The sequence below is a fragment of the Lactuca virosa genome, chromosome 8 (genome assembly GCF_052849685.1).
Source record: "Lactuca virosa cultivar CGN04683 chromosome 8, Lactuca_virosa_CGN04683_v6, whole genome shotgun sequence".
Taxonomy (NCBI): domain Eukaryota; kingdom Viridiplantae; phylum Streptophyta; class Magnoliopsida; order Asterales; family Asteraceae; genus Lactuca; species Lactuca virosa.
In genome coordinates this window covers 10,139,934-10,157,760 of record NC_136433.1, presented here as the reverse complement: position 1 = coordinate 10,157,760, position 17,827 = coordinate 10,139,934, and the positions used below count along the sequence as shown (strand labels likewise).

At 33.5% G+C, this 17,827-nt stretch overlaps 3 protein-coding genes across 5 annotated transcripts; all 3 read right to left on the bottom strand.

Moving 5' to 3' along the window:
- Nucleotides 1–1,940: 1,940 nt before the first annotated feature.
- LOC145128643 (RNA-binding protein-like RNA recognition motif protein) lies at nucleotides 1,941–3,769 on the bottom strand. 3 transcript variants are annotated; one of them, XM_079063457.1, is made up of 5 exons: nucleotides 3,647–3,769; nucleotides 2,898–2,998; nucleotides 2,712–2,791; nucleotides 2,489–2,615; nucleotides 1,941–2,304 (listed from the first exon to the last, which is right to left on the bottom strand). In XM_079063457.1, exons 2-5 carry the CDS (start codon nucleotides 2,898–2,900, stop codon nucleotides 2,050–2,052), a joined length of 465 nt encoding a protein of 154 aa, XP_078919583.1. In that variant the 5' UTR covers nucleotides 2,901–2,998; nucleotides 3,647–3,769; the 3' UTR covers nucleotides 1,941–2,049. The 3 variants fall into 3 exon arrangements, with proteins under 3 accessions (XP_078919583.1, XP_078919584.1, XP_078919585.1); XM_079063458.1 differs by having other exon boundaries at nucleotides 2,898–3,003; nucleotides 3,647–3,750; XM_079063459.1 differs by having other exon boundaries at nucleotides 2,898–2,980; nucleotides 3,647–3,750.
- Nucleotides 3,770–4,762: 993 nt separating this feature from the next.
- Nucleotides 4,763–7,559, bottom strand: LOC145130084 (uncharacterized). The gene is made up of 7 exons (XM_079064941.1): nucleotides 7,469–7,559; nucleotides 7,238–7,415; nucleotides 7,120–7,162; nucleotides 7,045–7,062; nucleotides 5,650–5,854; nucleotides 5,242–5,547; nucleotides 4,763–5,157 (listed from the first exon to the last, which is right to left on the bottom strand). The coding sequence occupies exons 1-7, from the start codon at nucleotides 7,557–7,559 to the stop codon at nucleotides 4,763–4,765; spliced, it is 1,236 nt and encodes a 411-aa protein (XP_078921067.1).
- An 8,591-nt stretch (nucleotides 7,560–16,150) lies between these two features.
- Nucleotides 16,151–17,049, bottom strand: LOC145130083 (uncharacterized). The gene is made up of 2 exons (XM_079064940.1): nucleotides 16,485–17,049; nucleotides 16,151–16,398 (listed from the first exon to the last, which is right to left on the bottom strand). Exons 1-2 carry the CDS (start codon nucleotides 17,047–17,049, stop codon nucleotides 16,151–16,153), a joined length of 813 nt encoding a protein of 270 aa, XP_078921066.1.
- Between the last annotated feature and the right edge of the window lie 778 nt (nucleotides 17,050–17,827).

The window sequence follows — 17,827 nt, the reverse complement described above, 5'->3', positions numbered from 1 at the left end:
AAATGATGAAGTGGGTTAGTGAATCCAATTAAATAATCCGATGAAGAAGGAGTGCGTACTGGCGGTAACTCTATTGCTAATTAAGATTTTACCTTGATTGTTTTGTATTTTTTTTTTTTAATTGAATGTGTTGAGTGGGTTGAAAAAGATAGGGTTTCCGTGTGTTGTGGGTTGGGAAAGATGAAGAACAATGAAAGAGAAAAATTGATGTGACAGTGGGTTCAGTGGGTTGGAAGGGAATGACTCCCTCTTCCCTAAGTGGGTTGGGAAATGTTGGTACCACTACACAATGTGTTTTTAAGAATCTATTTCACCATGGGGAATGTAAACATAAGGGAAAATGACCTTTGAGGGTAACTAATTGTTGCGTTTGTTCTCATTTGGCCCCTTTCCTTTTTTTGTACTCAATATACCATCGAACTTTTTGTTTGTGTTCACCATAACCCTTTTGACCGGCTTTTGACCGGCTATCACCTGTGATAGCCGGTCAAAGGGTTATGGTGAACACAAATAACAAGTTCGATGGTATATTGAGTACAAAAAAAAATGTACCAAATGAGAACAAACTTAACAGTTGGTTACCTTCCTAAGTCATTTTCACCAAAAAGTTAGATGAAATTAAAGTTGCAAAAGTATCAAAGATTGCAACCTTCTTTGGCCATAACGTACATGAAGAGCGTTTCAGAGGGGAAGCTTCGTTAAAACATGGTTTATGCTATGCTTACTGTGGTTAGCTGTCAACACCTCTCTGCAAAATGATATGACTGTGTATGAGAGGTATATTTATCAGCATAAACGTTACCTCAAGGTATATTATCGTGATGTGTCTGCAAAAGCTGCATGATCTTGTATATATTGATGTTGTATCTTCTCCCATGAATTCGATCTTAAAGCCACGTAAACTCAAAAATCACAGCACTTGTGATTCCACTCGTTTGTAGACTTGTCCAGAATCCATGATACGATAAATCATTTGATTGAAATGTAAATGTAGTCATGAAATGCACCTGATTAGTTAAGATTCTCCTAATAAATATTCAAGTGCATTGCAAAGTTGTACATGTATGAATAACGTTCTTTCGTGGGTTATGGTTTGCAGAGAAGCAAAAATGAATCTCATAAAGTCATTAATATAAGCAGGAGATGACGTGAGATTTTATGTAAATGAGTAAAGGAAAAATGACTCAGGAGGGTAACCAACTGTTGAGTTTGTCATCATTTGGTCCCTTTCATTTTTTTGTATTCAATATATCATCAAACTTGTTGTTTGTGTGCACCGTAACCCTTTGACCGGCTATCACAGATGATAGCCGGTCAAAAGGGTTATGGTGAATACAAACAACAAGTTCGATGGTATATTGAGTACAAAAAAAATGAAAGAGAGCAAATGAGAACAAACGTAACAGTTGGTTACCCTCAAATGTCATTTTCCCTAAACATAAAAACAATAACATATAGAAACAAAAATGCATTTTGCAGTCGTTAGACCGTTTCTCAATTGATCCGTTTAGAAATTAGGTGGCTAGTGGACACATCATTTTTAGTAACCCATTTAGAAATTGTATGGTCATTGAGAAATGTGTTTTGAAAGACATCTTTTTGACCATTTTGCAAGTCTACGACAGAAATAGGAAAACAACGTCGTTTTGACCATTTAACGAGGTCTCCATTTGAACATTTCATAACGTCATCTCCCATTTCTCATTAGTCTATCTTAATGTAGTATATCATAGCCTAATTAACATATAAGTTTTTCATTAATTTTATTTAATAAAAAATATATTTTAGAAACATTCTCTAAATCCAAAGTTCTTTCAATAACCGTTTACAATAAAAAAAAATTTAATGAAATTTTAGCATTATGGTGCTTTTTCAGTATCTTCTTTTTTCCTTTCAACTCCTTTCACCTAAAATTAACAAATATTATTATAACTACTCAATAACGTGAGATTTGTTTTTTGTAATATAAGAGTAAATGTATACAATACTTTATCGAGAGAGATATCCATTACTCATACAAATACTAAAAACACAACTTGCATTATCTTTCTACTTTTGCTTCTGCCTCTTTGTAACATGATCATTTTCTTCCATGGCCTTCAATTTGTTCTTTATTGCAGCTATTTTTGCACTTCGGGCCATTTGACCCGACCCGTTACCCAATCCATTTGACTCGCTACCACTACCACTACCACTTGATTTTTCAGTCATTTCCATCAAGTACTTCTCTTTAGCAAGTCGCACTACTAAAGGTCTTCCACATGCCAATTTCCCATGCATCTTCTCCTTGGCCAGTTTAGCTTCCTGCATACTCACTTTAAATGAAAAAAATAAGAAATTTGTCAAACCAATATACAACAAGGCCCCGTCTATTAACAGGTTGTACTGTGTATGTCACGTGTCATAAAGGGCAGAACAGGTTGTACTGCATTTGATATGTACTGACTGATACCAATGAAACAAAAGAATTGAACGGTCTATAAGTTACCTCCATGGTGCTGAACTGGACAAATGCATAGCCACGTGGCTCGCCGCGTTTTGGGCCACGAGTATGCCAAAGGAAGTCCTCAAACACGATTTTTCCAAATGGAGAGAACATTTTTATGAGAGCGCCTCTGTTAATCATCAAAATGAATTATAATTTAAAAAAAAAAAAAATTTGGGTATGTATTAAAATGTTGCTAGGAAAGGGTATGTATGTCTTTGTTTACTCTGTTATTCTCATATCAAGGTTGCCTACATATAGTCGGCTTTCACTGTTTCCATCAAAAATGATATTGTTATCTTTGTCCTGCATAAGTAATTACAGGCATTAATAGAATAGATTTTGTATTTTGTGATATGAAGATAATGAAAGCAGAAAGCATGATATGATACTAACAGGACAGAAAAGTTACCATCTACAGGAAGTGATCTTGATGACAATCCTGCTAAGTGCTTCACTCCAAAAAGCTGCTAATTCCCTCTTTATAGTTGTTTCCTTAAGTTGTTTTTTTTTCTAAACTTTAAGTAAACTGATTAATGATGTGGTGGTAATATAATGAACAGAGATAGATGAACTTATGATTTTAAATTAGCAACTTCCCAACACATATAGCACGTATAAAGAATTTGAAAAAAAGAATTAACTACGTCAGCCATATTAAGCAGCTAATAAGTTCACCAAAGGAACATATATTAGCCATATTTGTAGTTAGTAACACAGACAACATTAACAACGAAGTCAAACCCACGAGCGATTAACAATCCACAGTCACTTTCACTCGATATGTATTATTCTTTCAATTAGACCGAAGCACGATTCAGAAAGAAAAGAATTTAAACATGGATTTTTGTTGAAATTTAGCACAGAAATTATTCTCTTCATAGATTCGCAAGCTATATGAACCTCATAGTTAGAACGTGTGAATTGCTTGATATATTGGATATCACAGTGCTGCTATATATTTCTTTCGACTGATGGATTGCTATTTGAACGTCAACATGATCAGAATCGTGCTTATTACAAATTAAAAAACAGACTAGAATACATGAAACCCTGGCATTTTTGTCAATTATACATTTGCTCCATAAATCCAAACAGAAATCTAATCGCATAAATATTAAACTTATGTGCGTAACAAAAAATTGGTTTCGCGAAAATTACCTCAATCGTTAAACATTTAAAGAGGAATCGCGAGCTCGATTGCGTCAGCTAGGGTTCCATATGCTTTGAGCAGATGAAGGCCAAACGGGGTGCACAGCTCTTATTTGCTGCATCTGTTGTCTGTTGACGACCCCGTTTTAATCTTTGAACGGGTTGGACTACCAAATGGGCTGACAAACATAAGCCCAAGATGAAAGTAATCATAAGATCTGTGGCTTATAGTTAAACTTGCATAACAACAAAGTATAGGTGGACAGAGTAAACTGGTTTTATTAACCGGTCAAAAGAATCAAACTTTTTTAACAGAGAAAATTTGGTAAATGACCAAAAAAAAAAGAGGGGTTCTTTGGAAAAAATGACTATGAAAAAACGGATTTCGGAATCTGACCATAGGATTCGCAGAGCACTCTCTGCGGATCGAGTAATCCCTCTGAGGAAATGGAACACCTCTGCGGATGTTGAGTTTTTTAAATTTTTTTTCGTTTTTTCATTTTTTTTTTCGTTTATTAATATTAATTTTGTTTTTAATCACATAAGGTATATGTGATTATTATGTAAAAATTTTGACAAAAAGAATGATAAAAATAATGAACTTATGTTTAATATCAGTCCACATAACTGTTTAAGAATCCACAGAACTGTTATCAGTGGATCAGTGTACACATCTGCGGATCAGTGTACACATCTACGGATCAGTGTATAAATTGTCATACCGGTTAAATATTGTATCAACTCACCCCGGTATTGAAAAATATAGAAATGGCCTCCAATGCACTAACTTCTACGAATGCAAATATAGAAATTTGAAGATGAACTCATATTATAAATAAAAAAATGCAACTCTTTATGAAAAATTCAACGAGCATCTATAACTATTTATACACTCTTCAACTCCTTAGAGCTTTTTGTCAGTCCGCAGTGTTGTTTGTCAGTGCGTAGAGCTATCTTTAACCAATAATTGTGATCCATATATTACAATTTTTTATTAAAAGGTAAATATTAATAATTAAAAGATACATATTATTTATTAAAATATAACAACGTCAACGAACCAAAACTAAAGTTAACATAAAAGTAAATAGAAACTAATATTAGTTGTCATCCATGCATTACAATTCAAGTAAATTGTCGTGGAAGTAAGACGACAACACTTTCAAATGGTATTTCCCAATGCATAAGGTTTGGAATAGGATTCACCATCTCAGTTTGATAAGCATTTCGATACACCGCAGTAGTTAACTTATAATTTACCATAAGTTGGATTTCTTCAATTTCAAGCCTTTGTAGTGATGCTATAGTGTGATAACAAGGTATACCGCACTTTTTCCATTTCCCGCAAGTACAAATGCCACGATCTAATTGCACGGATTCGGTGGTTAAATACTTACTCACTTCATATCTGTCGCCAACAATATGCCTAACCCTACAACCATTGGAGTTGATAAATCTTTTTTGAAGCACCTTAAGTGCATAAGGGGTCAGAAGACCATGAAATTCCCATGTGAAATTAACTGAATCATCAAATAAAAATTACGATGCAATAATTTATATTAAACATATCATTATTACCTCCGAATACAACACGTTGACCATACACTCCTTGCATGAAGTCATGGACCATTTGAATGTTGTTATTGGTAACTCATGCTTGTTTGTCATTATCCAATTGACGACATCGGGAATGTCAACGAATTTCACATTGAAACGTACTTTAGGGAAAAATGCTCGTACCCATTTTGCAATGGCAATATTGTCAAGCCAGTGAAGATCATTCTCATTCACCTCATTTTGTAAGGTGTTCAAACTCCCATAAAAATCAGACACATTATACGTTTTGCATGTCTTCCATAACAACTGCTCCACAACTGTATTGTTTCCGGTGGAAGCCCGTATTTTCTCAGCTATATTTTTACAACAATAACCATGATAAGAATCAGGATAGACTCTCTGTACTGCGAAGTCTATAGAGTCAGACATATGACTTATGAAACCAACTTCCATACTGTCACCTAAACATTCTTTCAGCCTCCTCATGAACCATACCCGTGACTTGTCACAGTTTATGGTTCCCAAAGCAACTGCTATAAGTAGGGGTTCATGATTTCCATCTAAAGCAACCGCAATGTACATGGATGTTATGTAAGTCCCAATTAGAGGTACGTGACAAACGAATATGATTGGTATCATAGACGTGAGAAACGTACAAATCTGCAATAAAAGATAAGAATAGTAGCCAGTTAACAACTTCAAATAACCAAAAATTTAGTATAAATGATTACATACCACGCATCCCAATGCCACAAAACAAAATTGGAAACGATCGTACATATCTTTCTTAATGCACGTGAAGGTGTAAGGATTGGTTATTTGCAAATTATGAAAGAAAATCGGTAGGTTGGAGAAACTTTTTTTTAACACCTCATTGAAGGAACTCATTTTCACAAATTTCCACAACTTCTCAAAATTAAAAGGCTTGTCCAATTTAAATGAAATCTGTATCCATTAATCCGTAGAGCTGTTTGCCAGTCCGCAGAGCTGTTTGTCATTCCGCAGAGTTGTTTGTCAGTCCGCAGAGCTGTTTGCAAGTCTGCAGAGCTTGTTGTCAGTCCGTAGAGCTGTTTGTCAATCCGCAGAGTTGTTTATCATTTCGCAGAGCTGTTTGTCATTCCGCAGAGCTGTTTGTCATTCCCCAGAGTTGTTTGTCAGTCCACAGAGCTGTTTGCAAGTCTGCAGAGCTTGTTGTCAGTCTGCATAGCTGTTTGTCAATCCGCAGAGTCGTTTATCTTATTTAAATCATCATTCATTCTTCAATAAACTTACACCTTTATTCTGAAATGGCCACTAATGTACCAACATTTTCAAATGCAGCGACATCAGCCGATGCTCCACGTCTATGGACGACAACATAGGTGATGGTCCTAACACGATGTTGGATGAACGTTAACGAGGGTGTGACACCAATAACTCTGCCTCATTGCCTTGTAGGTGATGAATAGACCCGCATAACAGGTTTGTTCAACCATGAGATGGGAGAAGGACAACACCGCCTTAAAGAAGATGTTGTTACTAAGTGGATGGAATTAAAGGAAAAAGTCACATGGTTCAATCGATGGTATAATTATATTAAAAATATGTCACGTTTTTACGTAGACGATGAAGAACTTTTACAGGTTGTTAAAGAGCATTACATGATGGAGCGTGATGGAGTGAGTTCGAATATGATGACGTTTTGAATGTAGTGTAAAAAAACAGTATTTCATGTAGACTGTAATATTTTATGCGTAATGTTTGCTACTTCTTTGTCTTATTATTTGTAAGGGTTTTCTTATCTGTTTCCATGTATTTGTAGTGTTTGTAGTTTCTGGAATAAAGTGTTTGTATTTGTTTCCATGTATTACGCAGACGATGAAAACAACCTAATAAAAACCAATTACATAAAAATAACCTTATACAAAGCAGTACATATAAATAACCTTAAAATAACCAAATACATCTAAATAACCTAATAAAAACCAACTACATCAAAATAACGTACTACAAAAACATTAAAAGTACGGGAGATCTTTTATAAGATTCCAAGGGGCTTCATACTCGAATTCCGACCCATCGCTAATGGATTTGTATTCCTCTTTCGCCGCCTCCAAGATCACTTCATCGTCTTCATTGAGTCGTTCATCATCAATTTTGTTATAAAGATCGTTGAATAACAAAATTTTTGTTTTTACTTCATACCATTTAGTTGTGACAGCAACGATGTTACGATAGTTTCCTGCAGCGGTTTGAGATCAGCGTTGTAGGTATAAGTTAAACGGGTCGAAAAACTTGGATCATTCACACCGATGCTCTCGTACACAGTAATATACGCACGTGTTAGACGTACGATATCCTCAGCACTCAATGGTCTGGAACCCATTGTGAGTGAAAATTTGATGGTGTCCAGAAAAATGAATGAAAGAAATGATGAAAATTAGATGAAATCATACGCATACTAAAGTGAATTTATAGTAAAATATTAGTACTGCGGATCGAACACTATTTGATACAGAGTAGACGAAACAGTATTGCGGAATTAACAGTAGTTTGCTGCGGAGTTGATGAAATAGTAATGCAAATCGAACTAGTGTTGCGGAATTAATAGTACTTTGCTGCGGAATTAACAGTACTTTGTAGGAATACTAGCTTTTTTGTCTTATACAAACTTCATAATAAACACATTTTAAAATAAACATCATTCATTCAAACTTCGTAAAAAGTTGCATTTTTTTATTTATAATATGAGTTCATTTTCAAATTTCTATATTTGCATACGTAGAAGTTGGTGCATTGGAGGCCATTTCTATATTTTTCAATACCGGGGTGAGTTGATATAATATTTAACCGGTATGACAATTTATACACTGATCCGTAGAGGTGTACACTGATCCGCTGATAACAGTTCTGTGGATTCCCAAACAGTTGGACTGATATTAAACATAAGTTCATTATTTTTATCCTTTTTTTGTCAAAGTTTTTACATAATAATCACATAATACCTTATGTGATTAAAAAAATAAAAATATTAATAAACGAAAAAAACAAAAAAACAAAAAAAAAATTAAAAGTCATTTTTTTTCAAAGAACCCCTCTTTTTTGGTCATTTACCGAATTTTCTCTTTTTAATAACACGAAAAACAGATATGAATATATTTTAAGACAAAACTAACTATAAAATGATTTTAATGGTTTATCAAATGTCAAAAATTCAGTCCTTATTAATTTTTTTGGATGAACATGGTCTCTGTGGTTTTCAAAACTTGCATGAATGACCCTTTTTGCTGACGTCGTTATTGTTCATCTGTTAGTGTGACAGTATTTTGGTCTTTTCAAGTAACAGAGACTGAGTTTATGACAATGAGTAAACCATATGGACCATTTATGTAATATTTTCTATGTTTTATGTGTATATGTTTGTGACTTTTCCACTTCTTTACTTTTTAAAATATCATTTGGAACCATTCACTTTGAACTTTGAAAAATGTTACTTTCACCCCTCTATTTTCAAAATATTTATGTTTAACCTCGTATTATATATAATTTGATTTTTATTAATAACTTATGTTCATTAACCTAAAAAATACTATTTTTTTCGTGTTTATTTTTATATATTTGTCGGTATAATTCAAGATGGTCAACGATTCGACGTTATTCTAGAACTTTCTTTCATGATTTTTTTTTCTAAAAATTACATGGTTTTTATATAAATTTGTCGGTTTAAATTTGAGTTTGTCTATGTTTCGACGTACTTTTTTATTTTTACGTTTTGTTTAACTTTATGTACGTTTCTTACGTATGAGACGGGACACCTATAATAACTTTCGTTTGTTAATTGGATAAAACGTATTATATTTGAGTTTGTCTATATTTCGACATAATATTTTTTTTCTTTACATTTTTGTGATTATTTTTATGTAGATTCTTACATATCATTCAGGTCACATATAATAACTTTTGTTCGTTAACTTCAAATAATGTAATATCATTGAGTTTGTCTATGTTTCACGAAACATATTTTTTAAACATTTCTGTGCTTAATTTTATGTTTGTTTCATACGTATAACTCGGGTCACATATAATACATTTTTTTATTATTTATGCTTTCTTTCGTTAACTTAAAAAATCTTACTTATTTTTATACACGTGTCGATATCAAATTTAGTTTTTTTTTTTTTATGTTTTGATGTAAACTTTTTGTGCGTTTTAATGCTTATTTTATGTATGTAGACTAAAGAGTAATTATAAGTATTGAATTTTGTAAGTTGAATTTTGACGATTGTATTGATAAAAGTTATGTTTCAACGTAAAAAAAACATAAATGAAAAAAACACGTACATAAAAATAAGCACAAAACATAGAAAAAATAAGTCGAAATGTAGACAAACTCGAATTTAAACCGACAAGTTTATAAAAATAACCATGTAATTTAAAAAAAAATAGCGAAAGAATGTGCTAAATTAAAGTCGAAATGTTAACCACCTTGAACTATACCGACAAATATATAAAAATAAACACGTAAAAATAGTTTTTTTTAAGGTAATGAACGGAAATTATTAATAATAATCAAATTATATATAATACGGAGTTAAACACGAAAATTTAGAAAATAGAAGAGTGAAAGTAAATTTTTTAAAGTTCAAAGTGATATTTTAAAAAGTAAAGGGGTGGAAAAGCCACAAACATATAAACATAAAATATAGAAAAAAAATTACATAAACAGTCCCTATGTTTTACCTATAGTCACAAACTCAGTCATTGCTACTTGAAAAGACCAAAATACTCTCACACTAACAGATAAACATGACGTCAACAAAAATGGTCATTTCATGCACGTTTGGAAACCACAGGGACCATGTTCATAAAAAAAAAATTAGCAGAGACTGAGTTTGTGACCTTTGGTAAACCATACGTACCATTTTTGTAGTTCTGTCATATTTTAATAAAAAATGGAAAAATATATTTTTCGGGTTTTTCTAAAAAAACTTAACAGAAAAACTGGTTTTTTAAATGCAATTTCACTTTAATGAAAACGAAAAAAAATGAACCGATTATAACCAAAACCCGTCAAAAGAAACTTGTTTTAAAAAAACGAAACCAATTTAAAACTGGTATTCGTGCACCTCTAGAACATCGGCCCGATTCGCAAAACCGATATTAAGGGGAAACAAAAACACTTAACCGAACCCTTCCGGGATTGAATCGGCCTTTACCTAATATTTCATGGTTCTTTCCAATATTTCCGGTCATTACCTCATATCCAATGTGTAGGAAATTATAGGGTTTGTGGTGGAGATCTGGATACCAACTTGGATCATGAGAACACTTTCCGAACTGATATTTCTACCCTATGCCTGGGTTGCAAGAATTTCAGTCTACGATAATCCAAGTGGACACTTACGATTCTAGGCACAGAAATCGTAAGCCAATTTGCTAGAAAGATTCTTTGAGAGTTTGAAGAAAACGAGAGCTAATTTTCGGATGTCACTTGACAACAGGAAGAGTCGTTTATATAATAAACGAAAAAAGGGTTTCAGTAGGGTTGGGCCGTCATTAGTTGCTTTGGAAGCAAGTCAGGGTAATCCGGATTAATGAGGATTTAGGGTTACCAAAACTCACGAGTTTCATTAGTTTTATCATAATCACCCTCAATAATCTGAATTTTCCACTAAGTTCTCATATGTAAAATTCGATGAGGTTTTGTGGCGCTGCCCCTCGACCAACGGGACTGCAACACATTTTTAACTTTTTTAAAGAACAAATTTTCCCGGAACTGCAGCACATTTTCTAACGTTTGATGTGTAAAAAAAAAATCTTTTTTATTGTTAAGTGTTGACATGAAGAGAAAACAAATTCTTTTTCTTATACTTCTATTTAGTCTATATACATATAAAAAATATTTTTCAAAAATGTTTATGTGTATATTGCATATTCATAATTTTTCTCATTTATGTATATAAAATCATACCTTATCAAAATAAATTATAGTAAACGGTTGAAAATAAATCATAAAAAGTATACTAAAAAAACATCATTAAAAGACCAGAAATTTTAGAAAAATAGAAACTTTTGAAACTACACTTATTTGGTAAATATTTTTAAAGACACTCCATTTTGTAATGTATACAATCTCATTTATCCATAGTAATAATTTTTCTGAATGTATTTGTTGTCCGTAATTATTTTATTAAATTACTTTTAGTTTAGCGGTAATAAGTGATTTTTTTAAATAAAATGTCATGAGGTTAAATCTATGTAGAAGATAATAATAGTATTTAAGAGTAGATTTACAATAATTATTTTATTAGTTTAAGATAATTAATTTCATGTCTTTGATTTATATTTTATTGATTTTATGTGTCTGGTATGATTTGTGCAGATTAACATTTATAGTATAACTATTTTGTGATTTAATTATTTCATTTCATTTTTGTTTGATTACTAATATATATTACATTACATTAGACTTAATATTTTTACTTATTGTAGAAAATCTATAATATCTAATAAATAAATATAATTTGTGTCACATGTCATTTTTCTAGAGTATTAGTTTAAAATTTTATCTTTTATTATCATGTTGATATGCAGCAGCCTCATATATTTTTCTCTATTAATTCAGTTTTTTAAATTTAAATAAATGTATTTACTTTGAAATTTGAATTTTGAATTAAGTTATGAAATTTGTTTATATATCTTAATACATTATAAAGCATTTTTAGTCAAATGCTGAATTTTAAGTCGTACAAGCCTTATTGCACTATTTACAACTAATTTATGCATTAAAATTAGGGAAAATACCGCAAATAGACAAAAAGTGGGGGTCAATTTCGAAATTTAGTCATAAAAATCGATTTTTCCGGCTATAGACATACATTCCGCGGAGGACCCTCCGCGGACCCATGAAATCTCCGCGGACCACCCAAAAGTCTGATTTTTTAATGTTTAAAAGATTGTTCCGCATAGGCCCTCTGCGGATACATTAACACCTCCGCTGAGTGAGTTGTTTGGCGTTCATAAATTCCTCTGCAGAGAAGGTGACGACGAGCTCCGCGGAGAGATTAATGTCTCCGCGGAATGGGTGGTTGCAACGCATTTTGGACGGTTTTTTTTATACAAAGTGTTATTTTTCATTTTTTTAGCTCCATTTGGTCGATTATCTATACAATAGATCAGCTCTTTTTCATTTCATTTTCAAAAAAAAAATATGAGTTTTGTTATTTTATGTACTGGGGGTTTTTGGCAGATAAGTAATGGGATTAACACCTACGTTAGACCAAAGTTTAACAACTTAGGTTTACTGCTTCCGCCAAATTTTGATCGTCGAATATTGTTTGATTTGGTCAAAAATAAGGCTAATATGTTCAATAGTAATATATCATTGTCATTTCAACACCCGGTTCATGGGTATGTTATGAATATTTTAGACAAAGCAGATGTTCATCAACTCAGAAATGTAATTTCTGAAACGAAGGAGATTGTGCATTTGTATTTAGAGGTGCTTCAGGGATTGTTCGAACAGACAGAAGCGGTTGACAAGATTGTACCATACAATTTTGAAAACGTTGTATCTGATAATGTTGAAGAGTGTCCACAAGAAGAAACTGTGGCAGTGAATACGGTTGAAGAAAAAAATTTATATAAGTTTGGAAGACTGACTGACAAAACTTTGTCAAACGGTGAAGAGTCAAATGAAGGATGGTCAGAAGATGAGTTCACACATGGGAAAAAAGCTTCATACATATTTTACGGTATGCCTCCCATACCTGATTGTCCTGATCCTATTGTTGAACCCGGACCATTTCACAGTTTAGGTCCAAATGATGATATGTTTGTTCGTCAAACATATGATAACAAACAACAACTAATATTTTCTTTGAGTCTTAAAGCAACCAGAGAAAAGTTTCAGTTTAAGACCAAACATTCTAACAAAAATCGTTATGAGGTATATTGTGAAATTGAGAACTGTAGTTGGCGTTTATATGCAAAACGCCTTGATCCCACTGATGAATTTGAAATTAGGACTTTCAACAACGTGCACACATGTTCGTCATTACAGATACACCCTAATCATAAGCATGCTAATAAAAAAGTGATGGGTACTATATTGCATGAGATTGTGGGAAAAACTCGTTCCAAGGTTTGGAGGCCTAATGAAATATCAAGGGATTTGAATGCTTTGCTGGAAATCAATGTAGATTACAAACAAGCTTGACGTGCAAAACAATATGCTATGGAACTGTTGTTGGGATCCTCTGAAGAATGTTTTTCCAAACTTTCTATTTATTTTCAAAATTTGAAGAGGCATAATCCCGATACAGTGGCCTATATTCAAACAGATTCTGAAGATTGTTTCGAGTGTTGTTTTTATGCCATTGGGAGCACGGTAAATACAAAAAACTTGTTGTTATTTAATATATAATTTTTTTAAAAAAATTATAGAGTGTTTATGTGTTCCATTTTAATATATTGCAGATACGAGCGTTCAAACGTTTTTATCGTAAAGTTATAATTATGGATGGTGCCCATTTGAAGGGTGATTTTAAGGGAACCATATTGCATGCAGTAGCTATGGATGGGAACAACCAGATACTGCCCCTTACGCACGGAATATGCAAAAAAGAGAGTGGTCTTACTTGGACATGGTTTCTTGAGAAGTTGTATGAATGTGTTGGTGATTGTCAAGAATTGACTTTTGTAACTGATAGAGTCGATGCAATTCGGATTAGTATTGAAAATGTTTTCCTACATGCTCATCATGGCTTGTGTGATTTTCATCTACTAGGAAACATAGTACACAGGTTTGGGAAATATGATAAAACAAAAGTGTTGTTTTGGAGGCTTGTGAAAGCTTACAAAATAAATGTTTTTGAAGAATTGTGGTATAAATTTAGTTCTACTAGGCCGCAAGTAGCAGCGTATCTAAGTGAAATTCCCCGTGCTAAATGGACTAGAGCATATTCGCTGTCGAAACGATACGATTACATGACCTCGAACAGTGCAGAGTCCATGAATGCTTTATCTGTAGATGCAAGGAAGATGCCTAGAATACCCCTTCTTGAGTTCTTCCGTCGTCTTTCACAGGAATGGTGTAACAAGCGTCGCATCGAAGGAGGTATGAATTCAATTTGGACTTTAATTAGGTCGAATAATAAGTTAATTATATATATATTCTTTACAGGGAAACGTTCAACAGTGCTAACCGAGGGGGTTGAAAAAGTAGTTAGTAAAAATGAAGAGCGTACGACAGGATGGTCCGTTTCTGGTGTTTCAGATGCAATATATCAAGTGCATGATTTCAAACATGGTGGCATAGTTGATCTAAGGCAAGAGACTTGTACATGCAAATATTGGGAAGGAACTGGGTTGCCTTGTGGTCATGTCATAATGGTTTTGAAACACTTGACAAAAACTAACTTCGGACATCTGGCTATAGATGCTTACAAAATGGAAACGTACCGAAGTACGTATGAGGATCCGGTTTACCCCCTTCCAGAACCGTGTGATTGGGAGATTCTTGCTGAGATGATGGTTGTTAAACCCCCGATAATGGATACACGTCAAGCTGGTAGACCGAGAAACAGAAATTGTATCCCATCACAAGGTGAGGAACCTATAGTAAGAAGGTGTAGTAGATGTGATAGTACAACACATAATGCAGCGACTTGTCCGGCATTGGTCCCAAAGAAACAAAAAAGGCTACAAAAAGTAGTGCGACATCAAGTAGTAACACAAAAGGGAAAGGGGAAGGGACAGAAGGGACTCAGGAGAAGATAGAGACGCACGGGACACAAGAGACGCGTTGGACGAGTGGGACGCAGAGAGAAGACTATTGTTCAACGTTTGATTTGAATGATTTATGTTGTATTTATAATTAATTATGTTTTGTTTTAGAGGACATTAATTTGTGTACTTTGAAATGGTGTGTTTATTTTAAAGAAGATGGGTAATATTATGATTATATTAGTGCATCATTACTAGTAGAATAATAACTAATACTCGAAGATAATACATTCAACAAACCAGAAACATATAGTAAACGTACAACAACAGTAATTAACTTGAGGGAATTGCAAAGGATACTTTTCTTTCTCCATTGTTATGTAGTCGTCCCTAATTCTTATTTTATCTTCCATACGGTCCTTTTGGCTCCCAAGTTCTATCATTTCTGCATCCTTGTCAGCATGCCATTTTTCAGACAGTTTAATATTCTTCTTAGTTTTTTTTTATCAATTCCTCATGATCTTTGATTTTTTTTTAGTAATCGTCATCCTTTCCTCAACCTCTTTGCACTCCACCGCAATGAGGTCACGACGTTCAGTGAGAGCTCGAGATGAGTCTTTATCTTTTTTTGTTGTTCTTCAGCCCATTGTAGTTGTTGCAAAGTATCCCTAGACATATACGGCTCTATTAAATTTGGTGATGGGGCAAGAAAAGGGTCGATCGGATCACAATAGAAACAATCAACTTCGTTGCACGATCAAATATACAAAGTTGAAGATGAACTCATTTTAAATTTAAAAAAAAATTATAACTCTGTACCAAAAATCCAACGACCATCCATGACTATATATAGTCCCTTCCACTCCGCAGAGAGCTGTTGTCAGTCCGCAGAGCTTTTTGTTAGTCCGCAATAATGTTTGTCAGTCCGCAGAGCTGTTTGTCTAGTCGTTGTCATCCATACATTACAATTATGGGAATACAATTATTTATTTAAAGGTAAACATTTTTTTATTAAAAACTAAAGAACGCCAACAGACCATTACAACTACGGTTAACATAGAACTGAATACAAACTAATATTCATTGTGATCCATACAATACAGTTCAATTGAATTGTTGTGGAGGTAAGACCACAACACTTTCAACTGATATTTCCCAATGCCTAAGGGTTGGAATAGGATTGACCGTCTCAGTTTGATAAGCATTTCGATACACCGCGGTACTTAACTTTAAATTTACCATTTGCTGGATTTATGCAATTTCAAGTCTTTGTAGTGAAGCTATAGCATGCTCAGAAGGTATATCGCATTTTTGCCATTTACCGCAACTACAAATACCACGGTCTAATTGGACAGATTCAGTTGTTGAATACTTACTCACTTCATATCTGTCGCCAACAATATGCGTAATCCTACAACCATCCGAGTGGATAAATCTTTTATGAATCACCTTAAGTGCATAAGGGGTTAGAAGACCATGAAAATCCCCTGTGAAATGAACTGAATCAAAAAACAAAAATTATGATGTCATAACGTATAATAACATATCAATTGACCATTTGAGTGATGTCATAACTTATAATTACCTCCAAACGCAGCACGTTGAAGATACACTGCTTGCATCGAGTCATGGACCATTTCAATGATTGTTGTTATTGGAAACTCATGCATGTTTGTTCTTAACCAATTAACAACAACGGGAATGTCAATGAATTTAACATTGAAACGTACTCTTGGAAAACAAGCCCATACCCATTTTGCAATGGGAATATTGTCAAGCCAATGAAGATCATTCCCATTAACCTCATTTTTTAAGTTGTTCAAACATGCATAAAAATGAGACAAATTATACGCTTTACAAGTCTTCCAGAACAACTGCTCTACGACTGTATTGCTTCCGGTGGAAGCGCGTATTTTCTCGGCTATATTTTTACAACAATATCCATGATATGAATCAGGGTAGACTCTTTGAACTGCAAAGTCTATGGAATCAGACATATGGCTTGTGAAACCAACTTCTGTATTGTCACCTAAACATTCTTTAAGCCTCTTCATGAACCATAACCATGAATTGTCACGGTTTATGGTTCCCAAAGCAAACGCTATGAGAAGGGGTTCATGATTTCCATCTAAAGCAACCGCAATGTACATGGATCTTACACACGCCCCAATTAGAGGTACTTGACCAACGAATATGATTGGTATCATAGACGTGAGAAACGTACGAATCTGTAAGTCAAGATAAGAATATTAGGCATATAACAACTTGAAATAACTAAATATTTATTTACTATAAGGGATTACATACCACGCATCCCAATGCCATGAAAAAAATTTGGAAACGATTGTACTGATCTTTCGTAATGTACGTGAAGGTGTTAGGATTGGTTCTTTGCAGATTATGGAAAAAAGTCGGTAGTCTGGAGAAACTTTTTCTTAATACCTCATTGACTGAACTCATTTTCACAACTTTCGACACCTTGTAAAAATGAAAATGCTTGTCCAATTTAAAAGGAATTAGTATACATTATTCCGCAGAACTTACTTGTCAGTCCGCGTAAATGACTTGTCAGTACGCGTAACTTATTTGTCAGTCCGCGTAACCTGTTTGTCAGATTATGTTATTTGAATGTATGGTTTCGTAACATTTGTTGGTGAATTATGTTTCAAAAAATAAACGATAAATACCATATTACATATAAATAAAGCAATACAAGAACAATACAAAATGCAGTACTAGTTAAAAAAAGGGACATTTTTCAAAAGATTCCAAGGGGCTTCATACTCGAAACTCTGTCTGTTGCTAATGGATTTGTATTCTTCTTTAGCCGCCTCCAAGATGTCTTCCTCAGTATCATTCACACGATCGTCTTCAATCTTATTATAAAGATCGTTGAATAACACAACTTCTGTTTTCAATTCATACCAT